At 46.2% G+C, this 16,891-nt stretch overlaps 1 protein-coding gene across 1 annotated transcript; it reads right to left on the reverse strand.

Annotated features, from left to right (window-relative positions):
* Nucleotides 1-1,681: 1,681 nt before the first annotated feature.
* On the reverse strand, nucleotides 1,682-15,043 carry ASL (argininosuccinate lyase). Its single transcript, XM_033171912.1, has 17 exons — nucleotides 14,968-15,043; nucleotides 14,707-14,778; nucleotides 11,664-11,858; nucleotides 11,070-11,153; nucleotides 10,378-10,434; nucleotides 7,791-7,888; nucleotides 7,191-7,268; nucleotides 6,841-6,918; nucleotides 6,374-6,426; nucleotides 6,116-6,178; nucleotides 5,800-5,914; nucleotides 4,819-4,903; nucleotides 4,496-4,555; nucleotides 3,939-4,022; nucleotides 3,203-3,283; nucleotides 2,472-2,578; nucleotides 1,682-1,933 (listed from the first exon to the last, which is right to left on the reverse strand). Exons 2-17 carry the CDS (start codon nucleotides 14,716-14,718, stop codon nucleotides 1,789-1,791), a joined length of 1,395 nt encoding a protein of 464 aa, XP_033027803.1. The 5' UTR covers nucleotides 14,719-14,778; nucleotides 14,968-15,043; the 3' UTR covers nucleotides 1,682-1,788.
* Nucleotides 15,044-16,891: the final 1,848 nt, after the last annotated feature.

Consider the following 16,891-nt stretch of genomic DNA (forward strand, 5'->3'; position numbering starts at 1 on the left):
ACAACAACCCTGTGAGGTAGGTAAGGCTGAGAAGGTCACCCAGTGAGTTTCATGTGGCTGAGCTGGGATTTGAACCCTGGTCTTCCAGGTTCTCATGCAACTCTCTAACCACTATGCAACTTTGTCTCCCTATGGAAAGCTGACTCCACAATAAACCTATTGATTCTTTTTTCTACTGTCACTCAAGTTCAGTGATCAGCAGACTGTGGAGTTATGCAGTTGTTACTTATTTATGCAAACGGTCCGAACCAGAATCGGCAGCATGGATTGCAAGGTGAGGGCAAAGTCTGTGCCTTTCATGCGTTCTTTATATTTTCCTGCTTTGTATAAGATGTGCTGTCTTTTAAAAGAAGAGAAAAGATGGTGCTTTTCAAGGAGAGAGAGATACTTTGTGTGAGCTTAAAGACACTCTGCCCTTACATTTTTATGCTTTTATGATATTTATTTATTTATTTATTGAACTTTTATTGTGGCAGTACCTACACTTTGGAACTCCCTGCCTATTAAACACCAGACAATAGCATTTACTGTACTCTTTTTGTCGACTGCTAAAAAAACATTGTTAAGGAAAGCCTACCCAGATATGTAGCGTGTTGACATGTGTTTTAATCTGGTTTTTAGTTTACCACTGATTTTAATCATTACGGTTTTAAATAGTTGCTTTAAAGTGTTTTTTCCTGTTAATTTTATTATTGTAATCCCATCATTCCCCGGGTGGTGGTACCACCCAATTCTGCTGCAATGCTTTCCTCAGACACCCATCCTGTTATATTAAAATTGCAAGTGCCTTGGGGCAGAGATGTCTTTTCAGCCTCTTGCTTATATTTTCCTTTGTGAAGCCTCATTTTTTGTTCAAGGACCCTGTTGCAATAAAGCTTCTGTACTAGGAAGCTGTTCAGCCTCATTCACAAGTGCCCTTTGACAACTAGACCACTTTTAACTCACTGAGAGAACAATTAAAAGCAGGAATAGTGGGGTCTTTCCAAAGGCAGTGGATATCCATAATCTTCTCACCTTCTTTTGAACTGAAATTTTGTTAGGTATGAATGTGAAGGCCTACATTTTCCTCAGAACACCTTTACACCACAGCAGGCTGCCAAACCTCACATTCGCTTGTGAATTAAAAAAATAAAAGTGTTTTAAACACTCATTTAAGTTGCAGTGCACTGCCACCCACAGCATTTCCCACCCCTCTGCTTCCCCAATCGCTTCAAACCATAAGGACCAGCAACTTGATTTTCTAGTTTGTTATCAAAGCCGAGATTCTCAGGTGTGGATGCTTTCCAAAATTCTCCTCAGAATTTACCCCTGGACAAAATGGCTGCCAGCAACTACCCTCAGTGAAAACTGTACAGGAGCCAACCTGAGTTTATTTTATTCATTAAACCATGAATGCGGTTTTGAGAGTGTGTGAGATCATACCCCATACGCAAATCTACCCTTCTGATAGGGCCCTCAAACTCCTGACATGTTGACTGCTGGGAGTTAGGAGTTTGGCACACTGAGAGGGTGTGACGGAAGGAGGATCCGGCTGCCCTTCCTTGTGGGAGAACTTGTTCATTAGAATCACAGAATTGAAGAATTGGAAGAGGACCTTTGGGGCATCTAGTCCAACCCCTTGCAATGCAGGAAGAGTTGTAACGAAGGAGAAAGGGAATGGGAGAAAAACCACGCAACAAAGTTTTCTCAGTGAAATCCAATACACCACTGTGTTTATTAACTCGGGATTAAACGTGATAAGCACAACCCGCAGCAAAGGGATAGTTTCCTTCCCCCACACTCAAAAGCTTAATCCTTCTGCTTCTTCAGGAGCTCCTTCACTTGCTCGATCTGGGTGCTCACGCTGCTCTTGGCCGTCCCACCAGGGGAGGTGTACTGCTCCACGCTGCTCTGCTGGTTGAACACCTGGGAGATGTCGCCTCCCAGCATGGGGCTGGAGGGAAAGAAAATTCAACCGGAGGTCAGTCAGTGGGTATTCAACAATATCCAGAGAATAAATTATATATATATATATATTGGTCACACTTTCAAGTGACCAAGAGACAGTCATGCAGGGCAGAGCTGTGTCAGGGGTGAGGGAACCTCAGACCAGGAGGCCAAATGTATCCCTAACAGGTTTCTCTGTCCAGTTCTCTGGGCCCTCCCCAGGTCACACATCTCTGAGCAAAAGCCATACCCCTTTGAAGCCCCTGGAGTATTTTTTGACAGGCTGGAAGTATCCTTGAACTGCAATGGCTCTCTTTGGCCATCTAACATTCTGCCTTAGACTCTTGGAAGGAAGGATTTTAACGCAGTATAAGATGTCGATGCAGCCGTGAGGGCTAGAAACACCAGAGGTTGGATGACCTTATGTCCTGTATGATGCAGTTGAGGTTCCTGCATTGCACAGGGTTGGACTAGATGACCACTGGGGTCCCCTTCCAACTCCACGAAACTTGGTTTTCACGTTTTGCAAAAAGGGCGACACTTACGAGATGCTCTTCAGGTCCTCTGGGGATAGATGGTTAAGAGTCACTCCTTTGGTCTCAGCTAAGTGGACCGCTTTCCCAACGGCAGTGTGGGCTTGTCTGAACGGCACCTGCAATCGCAAAAGCACACAGTCAGGAGCTTTCCCTTGCATAGACCTAGCTGATCCCTGCCATCTTCAGACTGAATCTAGAGTAGGAGGTTGCTGTGGCAGCTTCCATCCTGGGATAACCTTAACCTTAAGAGCACAAGCAGAGCCTGCTGGATCAGGTCAATGGTCCATTTGGTCTGAGGAGTATCACGCAGACAAGGAGCACCCAAACACCTTTGGGGAGGGGGGGGGTCATCTCTTGGGAAACCAGCCGGTCTTGAATCAAAAAGTTGTGCTATCTGAAACTCGGGGTGGGTGTTCCCTGCTGAATTATGTAGTGGAATGTAATGGAAACAGATGCCCACATTTACTGCGCAAGCAGAAATTTTCAGCCGTTTCTCCAGGAGACCACAGTTTTTGGTGGCCCTGCGTGGTGGTGTCCAACCAGGCCCAGATCCGCTGGGTAAGTCGCTGGATCACAGCTCTCAAGTACAAATGCAAGTGGAATCTACCACTTTGGAACAGGAGTAACCAACGTGGTGCACTGCCCCCTCCAGATGTTTTTAGGCTCCCATCATTCCTGGCCGTTGGTCCCAGCTTCTAGGGGACACCATTGAGGTGGCTACCCCTGCTTCAGACACTCACCCCCTTGCGAACCAGGAGGTTGGCAAGATCTGTAGCCAGCATATCAGGGCTGAGGGCTTTCTCCATGGTGTCCTTGTTGATCTGGAAGAGAATATTTATTTCTTTTGTTGTTTTAAAATTTTACACACCGCTTGATTGTGAAAAGCAGCAACCTCAGAGCAGTTTATGAAGAGAACAAAACAATCAAGTTATCAAATCAGCTCTTTAAAACATTCCAAAGATACAATCGGGAATAAGAAAAAAACACCCCCCAAAATGATTAAATCATACATCCACGTTCTATGTAGGTCTCTGCTTACAAATCCCTTATTATCATCCCATTGAACTTGTTGGTTGCTTGTGACAACAATGGCTTCCAAGAAACTTAAACAAGAAACTTGTAAGTGCATGAGGATAAATAGGTTATAATAAAAACACACTACACAAAATGCATTTATAACAAAAATGCATGAAATTCATTGAAAAGAAGAAAAGAAAAGAAACTCAATAGCAGCAGAAACCTTTGGCAAGAATAGTGAATGCTCCATTGCAAGACATCAGGGATAATGGATAGCCAATTTAAAATAACCAAATCCACTTTAATTGTGCAACCTGGGATTTGGTAGTATACTACTGTTCATTTGAAAAATTGTAACAGTCTGGAACCAGCCTTAGAAAGAGAGGGAGAGAGAATGGGAACGCATATGTGCTTCCCCAGCAGGTAAGGGCAAACCTTCCTAAAAATAGTAATTCTTACCTGGAGAGTAGAGATCACACCAGTGGTGACCTGAAGCACGGCACTCAGGGTGTCAATCACATCGATCACGGCCTCCTTATCTTCCTATTTGCAGGGAAGGAAAAAAAAATCAGATAAATGCTTTTATCTTTTTACATGAGAAACGTGCTGCTGGACCAGACGAGAAGGCCCACCTGATCCTGTTAAACATCACATACCCTCCATTATTTCGTCAATGAAAATAGGGACATCCTAAGGAAAAGCGGGACATTCTGGGATCAAATCAGAAACCAAGACGGCTTCTCTAAATCAGGGACGTCGCTGGAAAATAGGGACACTTGGAGGGTCTGACATCAATGAGTCAGTTTTCCCCAGGAAGCTCATGAGCAAGGCCTGATGGCCGTCCCCTGCAATTTGTCCACATCGACCCAGAGAGCAGACTCAAGCCTTCTCTCAACCTGAGCGCTGCACACATCTTGTGGCAAGAAGTCCCGCAGATCCTCTGTGCTTCTTGCGCCAGAAGGTGGCAGTTTGTAACTGGGACCTAGGTAAAGCCATTAATGCCCCCATCCTTTTACCTGCAGGTCTTTGTTGTAGGCACTGGGGAGTCCTTTCAGTACCACAAGAAGTCCAATAGTCTGCAAAGAACAAGGAAGGAATGGGATGGGAGAGGACATTTAATAACACTGAAAAAGTATGTGTCACAAATACATTCAAGTGCAGACAAATCCACTGGATTTTTCTTTTAAAGGAAAGATCTCAAGGGTCACCTGTATTTTATCCCTTTATCAACATACCCCCAATGGTCATCTAGTCCAACCCCCCCTGCAATGCAGGAATCACAACTAAAATTTTTGAGGCTTTGTCACTGACTGAACCTGAACCAAGCCTGGGCACTCACCCTTCCGACCACACGGCCAGTCTTGCTACGGATCAGTTCGAGGCTGTCCGGATTCTTCTTCTGAGGCATCAGGCTGCTCCCGGTGCTTTGAAAACAAAACAGAACATGTCACACGTGGAGCAAAGCAAGATCTGGTTCAACCTCTCAGGCCACAACAGTACTTTTCAGCCTCTCTGTGGGAGGGAGAAAAGCAACCTCTATATTGCTCTGCTTGAAATTGCAGAGGATTCTGGAACAGGCCCCATTAGGGGCAGTGGTAGGCACGGGGCTATGGGGCACAGATCTCAGAGTGTTTCTGAGTAAAATAAAAATGAATTTGGGGGAAACTGAACTGGAGTTGGTTGAGCTGAGTTACTGCCTGGCGTATTCTTTTGGGAAGTCAAAAATTTGCATTACCTTGAGATATAAGGGGAACTGAAATTATTTGGCACAAGATCCATGTGGAAATTGAACTGAATGGAAGGGGAACTGGAAGAATTTATCTGAGACGATTTGGGCAGGGCATTAAGTTTTCTTTTCCCTCCTGTGACTTTTAAGTTCTATGTTTGCTTATATTAGCACATGCAAATTTGTGCCCTAGTCCCAAATATTTTAAGTATGTCAGTACCTCTGTGCCTTACAGTGCACAGTCAGACCACAAGCTGTAGTTCATTAATTGTGCCATGTGGACTAGAAGCATGACCCCAGGAATATCCAGTGTATCCTTGCAGCTGTGTAGTGGAGGAGAAAGCTTGTCATCTTTGTGAGGGGGTGTCTTTTAATCCCCCATCAGCCATCTCATTCAGAAACTCCTGATAAGTGACCAAGGGAACCAGAGATCCCCAAATGCCTAGCTTAAAAGCCATTGGACATAGAATCATAGGTTTGCAAGGGATCCCTGCAATGCTAAATATTCTCTGGAAAGGTGGCCCTTCCACCTCTGTTTGGGCAAGACTGCCGGAGGAATCCCCGGAACAGGGTTAAGAAATTCCGAAGTGTTACCAGAATGCATCGGAGAGAGTGATGAATCCGAACTCCTTTGTGGCAAAGAGAATCAGGTCTTCGGCTAATTTGCTCAGGTGGATCATGAGCAGAGAAGAAGTGGAAAGGAACTCCACTGGAGGAAAGAGGAGGGGAAAAGAAATCTCATTGGTTGCCCTCAAACAGGGGACAAGAATAGAGTCCACCAGGCTGTCCTGTTTTAACTAGCTCACTCTTATTGCAAAGCCTTCAAGGTTCTAGTCCTCTGCAAACCTACCCCCTGCAACCGGTTCCAAATATTCAGAACTCTGCCCTGACACAAAAACAGCACACTTACCTGCAAAGTCACGGTCGCTCACTGCATCGATGCTGTTGATGCTGATGGATGCCATCTCAAGTTCTACAATGAAAAAAGACAGACGAAAAAAAGAGAGATGTCAAGGAAATCTGAGCAAAAGAGTAACAAAGTCAGATTGATTCACTTTGTACGCAGGTGTTGCCACAAGTGAAGAGTAGATTAACGGGGTGAGAGAGAGAGAGAGAGTATGTATTGTTTTGCTCTGTCTCATTTCGGAAGGAAAAATGCACCACTCACCTTTACGGATAAGTTCACGGTCCAGGCCAAGAGGGTTGCCAGCCAGAGCACCACTACAAAATAATAAAACAAAATAAATTGAGAGAAGAGGTAGAAAGAATCCCTCCTGCCAAAACAGGAACCTCTTCTAATCTCCCATTCAGAGGAAGGACAGCAAGGGCTGAAGCCGACTGGCAGGGGAGGCCCACATTGCCCAGCCAAGATCCTTTGCAACACAGCAGGGAGGTTGTACATGGGGTGGGGGCCATGGAAGTGAGAAAACACTTCCCTCCTTTCCCTATACATATTAACAATTTGCCGTCAGTAGTAACAGTATATATTGGTCCATTTCATTACAATTATTAAAATCCGAAGGAGACAGGTGTACATGCGACATCCTCAAGATTCACAGGTGATGATGATGAGCTACTGGTTTGGTCTTAGCTGGCCCAGGTGTAACTAACACCAGAAGGAGATTCAGTTTTTACCTTCCCAAAGGCAGGACGTCGATCCTCTTCTTCACCTCTGAGAGACGCTCGGAATCCCTGGTCAAAGCCACGGCGTGGCTGTTGGAAGTCAAGAGGAAGAGACTTGAAGCAGAGGAAGCCAACCCACATCTCTAAAAAGAGGCACACCCCCACCCCCACCAGGGCCAAGGAATTTTACTTATTGGATCTGTAGCCTCCTGGATCGTAGAAAGCAGATTTTGGTGACCCAGCACTCTGCACATGCTCAGAGACTACCTTTCCCTTCCCCCCCCCCTGTCAAAAGCTGCTGCAGGATGGATTGGGGCAACTTACTAGAAGGAACTCCGGAAGGTTGGGAAGACATCCATTACCTTAATAAGAGATGGCTCCATCTGATTGGCTGAGCCCTCTGCAGGTGGGTGTAACCAGGAAGGATCACATCAATTTCACTGCAAGGAAACACACAGGAGAACAGCAAGTTACATTTCACTGACTTTGGACCAAGTTTGCTGCCTACTGCACAAAGAGTCGCAGTGTTGTCTCCACCCACTCTTGGCCTCTGGCCTTGCCCGTTTCTGACATGTGGCTCACAGATGGTTGCCCAACAGGGAATGTGGTCCTCAGACTGGGGAAAAGGAAAAGATTCCCTCCTCCAGCTTAGGGCTTCAAAAAGCCAATACCAGCCATTAAAGTTGTCCCCAGAAATGAACTGGCAGCCAGAGTGACTAGTCCAAGAAGAGGGGGAAATGTGGTTTAGTGGTTGGAGTGTTGGACTAGGACAGACCAGGGTTCGAATCCACCACTCGGCCATGAAACTCAGCCTAGCCTACCTTGCAGGGCTGTTATCGGGAATTAAATGGGGAAGCACCATGCACACCACCTTGAGCTCCTTGGAGGAAAAGGGCGGGATATAAATGCAATAAAATATATATAAGTAAAATGTGGCAGGGAGAAAATAAAGAGAAGCTTACGCAGAAGCACGCTCCACCAGGGTGCGGATGAGCTGCTGCAGGTGGCTGGAAAGCACCGTGATAGAGCTCTTCATCAACAACCTCAGGTCGGTCACCACCTGGAAGAAAAGCCGCAAAGCATCTCACCACTCAGGCCTCACGAAAGAAAGACCAACAAGTCCACCTGGAGACGCTGATCTGGCCCCTTTCACAGAGGATGCTAAAGAAGGTCATGTGGGAGCAGTTTAGCCGGTCAAGGATACCGTTCCAAAGGCACGCGCCACATGTCAAAGTGGTTGCGCAGTTGCTAAGATTGGGGGGTTCACACTGGGGGGAAAAAACAGCCCTGCCCTGTGGCCCCTGGCTTGCTCACTTGCCTCTTTTCCTGATGGGCATGCCAACCACAACCGTGGCAAGGAAGAAGAGCAATGGAGGGTGTTTTGTCCAAGCCCTTCTACCCAAGAAACCTGCAAAAGGTCCTGATGGCATTCAAGACAACCGTTTCAGAATCCATATAACATTCGATTGCTTGGAGTGGACATCCTTTACCCTAGCCTCAAAGAGGTGCATTATAGGAGCACAGCCGTTATTTCTGAGAAACAGTCATTCTCTCCTCCTGGGTTGGAGGGTGAGGAGGATGGGAGTGAAGGCGTCTTAGTTTCAGATGGGGGGGGGGCGTTCCCAGCCCTACCCGGAGACACCATTGCGGATCAAACCCGGGACCTTTTGTGTGCAAAGCAGGTGTTCTGTCACTGAGCTATAGCTCTCCCTGCTGCTGCTGCTGCTGCTGAGTGCAGGGCTGGATCAAATGGGCTTGACTTAAGAGGAGAGTAGAATTTGGCTTCATAGGAAGATGCCTTGTACAGAACCCACTGGTCCATCTAGCTCAATGCCAGCTTTACTCACTTGCAGCAGCTCTCCAGTTTGCAAACTAAGAATCTGGGAGCAAAGCGTCGCTCTCCCACTGAGCTATGACCCTTACCTGTCTTGCACACATATGTTCACACACTTAAAAATAATAATAATGCAACGATGAATTCATTAAAACACATTTCTATTTCCTACAGCTTGGAAACAATTCTTCCCTGTTGAGTGACATTCTGGGCAAACATTTTCCTGCACCTCGGTGGCCAATTGGGTAAGACTGCATCCCTGCTCTGCCCCTGCTTCCATCCCCCAACTCCTTTGCCTCTGCTGTGGGTTAAAAAAAAAAATCATCGCTCATTTAATAATGTATTACCATTACTAATTTTAAAAATGCAGGTAGTGAGTCATGGAAACTTGTCTGCAAAAGCAGATTTTTTTTCCACTGAGGGTCTCCTGATAAGAACCTGGGTGCCTTGGTCCTATACACACTTACCTGGGAGTAAGCCCTATTAAACTCAGTGGGAATTACTTCCAAGTAACCATGTACGGAATTGCATGGGGCGGGGAGGTGTCTCAGCTGGAGGCCAGGTGGCTCCCTATAAGGCCTGAAGGGCCAGTATCTGGCTTTGGGGAATGCAGGAATCAAGATACAAGATATATTTGGCACAGTTCAGGTACCGCTTCATTGCTGAGTGAACTGGAGGCGGCAATCCAGTGTGAGAATAAGCAGGACTTGAACCCATGGCCTTCAGAGATGCTGACAAGCTCCTTAACCACCAGGCCACTTTGCCTCTCAACTGCAGCAGCTCTGGGCTAGAGGAGGAAAAGAGGGCTTTGGAGGAATCAGCTATGGAAGGGGGCCGCCTTGAAAGAGCAAACAGACTCCGAATTTTACACAAGCAACTGGTCCCCAAGACCAAGAACATATTTTTAATAATAAAGAAGAGACAGAAAGCTCAGTAGCTATGAATGGATAGCTCATTGTACTCAGTTCAGAGTGTTGGGTACCAGAGCTGTTGGGCTTGGGAGAAAGGCAGCTGAGATGGAGATATGGTGGTAACTCAAAGCACATTTGAGTTATACTGTGTGCAGTTCTGGTCGCCTCATCTCAAAAAGGATATTGGAAAAGGTTCAGAAAAGGGCAACCCTAATGATCAAGGGGATGCAATGACTCCACAGCACCACCCGCTCCCTCTGGTGCTTGATTAAATGGGCCATTGACCCAATTCTCTTATTTATGTTGTTACGACCTCAGCAAGGAGGAAGGGTCCTTCCCAAAAACACCATCCCCACCCCAGTGGAGTTTGCAGAAGAGGAGCCGGAAAGCTGATCTCATGCAAATAGATTCAGAGTACGATGGTGCAACTCCCGAGTTCAGAAATGTGGGATTACTGGCTGTTTATCCTCTGTATCAGAAAATCCCTAAACCTTGCACAATCTGACTTCTGCTGGACACAGGAAGGGGCAAAGGGCAATGGCTTAAATCAGGGTGTCTACAAGAATCCCTCCTCATTTCCCTACCACCTTGTGAGATTTTTTTTTGGAAGTGTGGCTTATCTGGAAAGCTTTAAGGACTAGAAACTTGACGTTATATTTTAAAAACAGAATAGCCTTTTCAGAACGCTCCCTCCCGCAATACCATCTTCTGCTACTACATTTACATAGGAAACAGGGCACACACAGAGAGAAACAGATAGGATAGCTAAAACTGCTAATAGGCCGTCTACTCATGTTTTCCTACTTGATCGTTTCTGCTTCTTCCAGTGTGAAGCTTCCCAGCCACATCACCAATCAGCTCCTGGGGGGGAAAAGGAGTCATCGTCATTGTCAGTCCAATGCTTTGGAGGAAGTACCAGTAGATCTTGAAAACAGTTATTCATTGGCTAAGTTTGCATGTAATGCTAAACCATGGTTTGTCTGAACCAATGGTTTGCCGAATGAACCATGGTTGTCTCCCCAACAAGTAAACAAGCCATGGCTTCTTACTTTAAAGCTGGGGTCCTTTGTGTGGTTCTTGCAGGCACCATGGTCTCCTCAGACAGCCCCCTTGGCACCCACTTAGGCCCCATGTCCATCCCTTTTTTATCTTCATAATTTGAGGAGTTTTGTTTTTGTTCCGCTTGGGGGTGGTTCTGAGAGGTTTGCCTGTTTGGGGAGGTAGGGCTCTGGGGATCTAAAGCTTGGTTTGTTTTCGACCTGCTTGTGCTTTTGGCCTCTATGACCCTGCTGTCCTATAGTTATCCAACAGTGTTCATAGCCCAAAAGGGCCATCAGGACACTGGAAATTAGGGTATGGATCTCTTTTGGTGGACAAACAGGAGCTAAGGGGAAGCTTGCTTCTTCCTGAAATGGACACAGCCCAAAATCCCTTAGAGCCTACAGTCCCCAGAAGGAAAAAAGGCACAGAACGTAGATTGAACAGGTGCACCAAACCTTGAGCCTGCGTTCAATGGTAGTGTGGATGTCCTCATCGGTTTTGGCGATCACCAAAGTGCCCTTGGAAATCTCCTCAGAAATCTACAAATACAGCAGAAAAAGGGCCGGTTAGTAATTAACAGGGTGGTCTTTGCTGCTTATGTTTGTGGCGGGATGAGTTAGAGAGCCATTCATGCATTTAACAGCTGAGTCCAAGAAGCTATGTTTGGGAGCCCCGCTTCTTTCCAGGAGAAAGTAAAAAAGAGCCAGCATGCATTTATAAGTGTCAGCATATTGGGAAGTAGATGACATCACACACCACAGAAATATTTTTGGTTCTGGGGTGCTCTTATAAAAGGAACTGTTCTATATATCTACATTGGATAAGTTGATTCTTCCTTCTAACAAGGAATCCCAAACTGATGTGATGGGGGGACACAAATCGCATGCTCTTTTTCTAACCTGTTCTTGGCAAGGAAAGAGGGGAAACAAACAAACCCAGGCCCCAGTTCTTAAATTCTAATGTTCCCTACTCAAGACGAAACAGTCCCCGTCTCCCAAAGCACCCATCCTGAATCTTGTAAGCTTGCTTTGAAGTTCCCGGATCAATACCTTCTCGAGCCCACCGATGATCTTCTCCACTTCGGCTTTGGATAAGATCCCAGCTTTCTCCAGAGCCTTGGCATAAGCTATACTTGAGCGGACGTCAACTTCCGCCAAGCGATGGTCTACCTCTATCGAAGAGTTGAGCTTCTCCATGATGGGATCAAGACTCCCCGTCAGCCTTCCTCCGTAAAGTTTATCACCCTGGGGAAAGAAGGAAGATGCATTGTGCAGGTTAGCAAGAACGAGAAATTAAGAAGGAATGTAGGAAATAACACCCTGGGTTTATCTAGCTCAGTATTGTTCACATGGACCGGCTTTCCAGGGTTTCAGACAGGGAGCACCTCCTAACCCTATCTGGAAATACAACTGGGGACTGAGCCTTCCTTGGAGGTTTTTTAGCAGAGCTTGGATGGCAAATCTATCGTGTATGATTCAGTCGAGATTCCTGCGTTGCAGCGGGTTGGACTAGATGACCCTCAGGGTCCCCTTCCAACTCTATAATTCTATGATTCTAAGCTGCCTTGTACTTCGTTTCACTGTTGGTCCATCTAGCACTGACTGGCAGTGGCTCTCTGGGGTTTCAGGCAAGGCACGTTCCCAGCCCTACCGGGGTTGAACCCTGGGACCGCCCCCCCCCCCAAGCAGCAGAGCTCCCCTCAAATGTTGAAGACTGATTCTGAAATCATACGACCCACAGGTCTACCTCTGGAGCTCACCGCCTCTCCCTCCCACCCCCAGTCCACTCTTTTTCTTTTATAGATGATTCCAGCTTATTATTGATCTTCAGCGGAACACTCAGTGGATCACAATCTGCTTCTGTCAGCACAGGATTCCATTGCTGCAACTGCTCCCATTGCCTCAAAACAAATAGGAGGGCAACATGTGACTGCTCTGCCTCTTCAGGAGCCAAAGGTCAGCCGGCCAGGAAATATCCTTTCAGGACCAAGCCACACTGAAGCCTACATTCAGCACTTTAAAAAAAATAAAAATGCTTCTTTCCCCCAGGTAATACCAGTAATGGAGGTTAGCATTGAGAAGCATCACCTGCAAATACTCTTTTTTGCAAGAGACAGCGAGTCTTGTTAGGGGAGGATTTGCTTTCAGAAGGAAGAGTCTCTGAATGCAGGACTGAGTCAGACCTGCCGGTCCATCCCAGCCCTACTGCATGCAAAGAAGATGCTCTGTCACAGAGCCACAGCCTTTGACCTGAAAATAAAGTAAGATTCTAGTCCTCATGGTTTTGAACCAAAGAACCCAGGAAGCTACGCTCTGATGCACCGCAGGTCCATCTAACTCAAAATTGTGTGCATTGACTGGCAGTGGCACTCCAGAGTTTTGGGCAGGGAGTCTCTCCCAGCCCTACCTAGAGATGTTATCGGGGAGTAAACCCGGGAGGTTCTGCACACCAAGCCGATGCTCTGCCACTGAGCTACTTGCCCTCTGCCCTATGGAAGTTTTCAAACAGAGGATGGGCTGCCATCTGTCAGGGATTATCTAGCTGTGGTTCCTGTGTTGAAGGGGGTTGGACTAGATGACCCTTGGGACCCCTTCCAACTCAACAGTTCTAGGAATCCATATAGATCCTTCCAATACAGCATGCGCAAGTCAGACTGTGGGTCCACCTCACCCAAGAGTGTCTGACTTGACCAGAAAATGGCCCTCGGCCATATGAGCTCCTTTGAAACAGACATGTCAGGGAGGGTGTCAGACTCCCCAGGAGCCTTATGTATGCAACACAGGTGCACCACCACAAAGCCTGGTCCCTTCCAAGCTCCCCACAACCCCTGGCCTTCTAGCATTGCAAACTCCTTACATTCCCACCCCAAATTCATTTGCCTCTAGAACATAAGAGCCTGCTGGGTCAGGCCAATGGCCCATCTAGTCCAGCATCCAGTTCTCATAGTGGCCCCACCCAGATGCCTGCAGGAAACCCCTAAGCAGGAATTTGAGCACAAGAGCATCTCTTCCCTCCTATGGTTCCCAGCAAATGGTTTTCAGAAGCATTGCTGCCCTCAACTTTGAAGGCAGAGCCCATCCATGATGGTTCCTAGCCACTGATAACCTTCACCTCCGTGAATTTGTCCTGTATCCTCTTTTAAAGCCATCTAGGTTTGTGGCCATCCCTGCCTCCTGTGGGCGGGAGTTCCATAGTTTAACTATATGCCCTGTAAAGAAGAACTTCCTTCTATGTGTCCTGAAATCTGCCAACATTTAGCTGATGGCACACTATAAATAAGAAGCATCTATGATTCAATCCTACAATGGGTAAAAAAAATGAAACTTAGATACCCAGCAATAGCCGTTGTCTGAAAACTCAGGCACCAGATGTCTAGAATCTAAGTGCTATAAATGAAATCATAAGAATAGCCCTCTTGGGGCTGTTTAGCTCAGTACTCTGCCTCCAACACAGAATAGTTCAAGGAACTCACATATATGCATGGTTTAACAGCCATGCCCTTGTTCACTAACAGCTGTGAGAGGTACACTGCCTCTAACCATGGAGGGTATACGAGTCTCATCTAACTACGCTAACAACCCCAATAAAGGGGCACCCGTATGTCTGCTCTGCAGCAATGGAATACACCATGTAGTTTATTTATTCACATCCTACTCTCCAGCCCTGGAAAAAATGCTCATCAAGCGGCTTACAAATCTCAGTAATAAAACAGCTCCTGATCTCGGGCTTATATAATGTAAAGCACACGACACAAAAGGAAAAGGGATTTGGAGGGAGGAGGAAAAAAGCAAACCCAGAAACTGGTTCTTAGCATGTAAGACCCTTCACCAGCTCTTCGGTGACAGTGAATTCCACCGTCCCAAAAATCCTTATCCCATGCTGCAACCATGCCCTCTCCAGCATGCAAGCCATCAAAATGGAAAATGAATCACAGAAATAACTACAAACCCTAATTTTGCTCAAACTGATTTTCGATGTGAATCCTCCACATTGTCAACTCTTATTGTGAAAAAGGACACTGATGGAAGGTGGGGTTTTTTTGGGGGTGCAGGGTGGGGAGGGAAGATGAACTTCCAAAAACTCCCAGCTCACCTCGGATGCCATGTCTGGCGATGTTTTCTTCTCCTCCAATCTGGTTTAGAAAGAAAGAAAGCTTTGCAAAATCTGGAAGAGAGCCAGAGATTGGGGGTAGTTTGACACTTGCAAAAGAAGCCTACCCGTCTACCATCCCAGACAGACAGACACACACACACGCAGCGAGACAGAGAGGCGGTGCATCCTTTCCCCTCTCTGCAAAGCTACCGGAGAGACCGCCAGGGAGCGCCCCGCAGCTGCTTCCCACGATGGGCTCACCTGCTGCGCCTCTGAAGCACCAGCCAGCCGATCTGTGCTGTTCCAAGCCGCCCAGGGCTCCCCTTTTCAAGCGGCAGCCTCCAGCAAGCCACGCCTCCTGGGCAGGGCTTACGGTCAGATCGGATAGCTGGCCCCACCCACCGAGCCTCTGGCTTTACCCCAACGCTTCTGGAAGGGCTGCTCTCAAATCTGTATTCCTAATAGCGCGAAGTGATTAAACTCATCAAGAGATATCAAACTCGCTCTTGTTGCAGAGTTTTGTTTTTTACCGACTCTGTCTCCAAATCTTAGGGGATAATTTAGCAAGTTATGTGTGTGGCGGGGAGAGGGAAGTATCATACTATAGCTAGATTATAATGATCCCTCCCCATCTATCTATCTATCTATCTATCTATCTATCTATCTATCTATCTATCTATTGCATTTATCTATTGCATTTATCTCCCACCTTTTTCTCCAAGAAGCCCAGGAGGGCTTAGAAAAGTCAGCGCACAGCATTGATTAAACATGTTGGTTGTAGGATGCTGACACGCGTTTCAATCTGTTTTTAATTTATTGCTGGTTCTTAAAAAAAACAAAAAACTTATTACAGTATTTGGATTTTTTAGATCACCTGCTTTTGACTGGTTTTACTGACCATGTTATGATTTTGTTATTTTTGTCGCCCTTCCCCTTTTGCATCAAATATTCAAAAATTAGAGACGCTGTGTTTGTGCAAGGCTTTTGCCATCTAAGACCCGAGAGGCAAAGAATGAAGTGCATCAAAGAATGTCACATTTCTGCTTTTATCATTTCTTATTTTGTTATGCTATGGTGATTTTAAGTTGCTACTTCTGCATTCCTACACTGCTTGACAAATCAGATCAAGAAAATGGTTTCAAAAGCAACCCTGTCCATCATGTCCAAATTTATTTCATATGTATCAATCTCTGCCTCCTCGCACCATGTAATAACCTATGTTGTTTAATGGGTTTCCCCCCTTTATTAATGACACAAATCAGATAAGGCTAAGCACTTTAGCTTACTTATCTAAGCAGGAGATGTTATACCCCCCCCCTCCCCACCGGCTTTATCTGGATTGCTGAATTTCTATAAAAAGTCTGTCCAGAAATCTCACTTTTGGGTTGCTGTTGTGATGAGAAATGCAGTTTGGCCTGGCTCAGGGAAGCAAAGTAACATAGGAAGCTTAATATTTATTTGTTGGTTATTTATTAAATTTGTATACCGCGGTTCACAACATAAAAATACAAAATGAGACCACAAAATATATAATAAAAACAAGACCCAGAAATCCCACAAACCAATAACTCCCCTCCAAAGCACCACAAAATACCCTTTTCACAGAAGGAAAAATGGGTGATGTTCAGAAACTACTACCCACAACACAATCTAAACCAGCATGGGTGTAGTGGTTAGAGCAGGGGTCCCCAAACTAAGGCCCGTGGGCCAGATGTGGCCCAGTCGCCTTCTAAATGCTGCCCGTGGACAGTCTGGGAATCAGCGTGTTTTTACATGAGTAGAATGTGCCCTCTTATTTAAAATGCATCTCTGGGTTATTTGTGGGGCCTGCCTTGTGTTTTTACATGAGTAGAATGTGTGCTTTTATTTAAAATGCATCTCTGGGTTATTTGTGGGGCATAGGAATTAGTTCATATTTTTTTCCAAAATATAGTCCGGCCCCGCACAAGGTCTGAGGGACAGTGGACTGGCCCATAGCTGAAAATGTTTGCTATCCCCTGGGTTAGAGTGTTGGACTAGGGCCCAGGAGATGAGTTCGAATCTCCATTCCACCATGAAGCTAACTGGGACAGTCACCTTCTCTCAGCCTGACCTGCTTCACAGTTTCAGAACTGTGTATTCCACCTTGAGCTGATGGCTGGGGCTGATGGGAGTTGTGGTTCAAAATTTTGGAGGGCAGCAGGAT

The sequence above is a fragment of the Lacerta agilis genome, chromosome 15 (genome assembly GCF_009819535.1).
Source record: "Lacerta agilis isolate rLacAgi1 chromosome 15, rLacAgi1.pri, whole genome shotgun sequence".
NCBI classification, from domain to species: domain Eukaryota; kingdom Metazoa; phylum Chordata; class Lepidosauria; order Squamata; family Lacertidae; genus Lacerta; species Lacerta agilis.

What these genes read in the sequence shown, in the direction of transcription:
- ASL (XM_033171912.1), bottom strand. An exon ending in TGGAGCCATCTCTTATTAAG is followed by an intron (nt 6,919 to 7,190) that starts GTAATGGATGTC and finishes GACTTCCAACAG; the next exon opens with CCACGCCGTGGCTTTGACCA. An exon ending in GAGCGACCGTGACTTTGCAG is followed by an intron (nt 5,915 to 6,115) that starts GTAAGTGTGCTG and finishes TCTTTCCTCCAG; the next exon opens with TGGAGTTCCTTTCCACTTCT.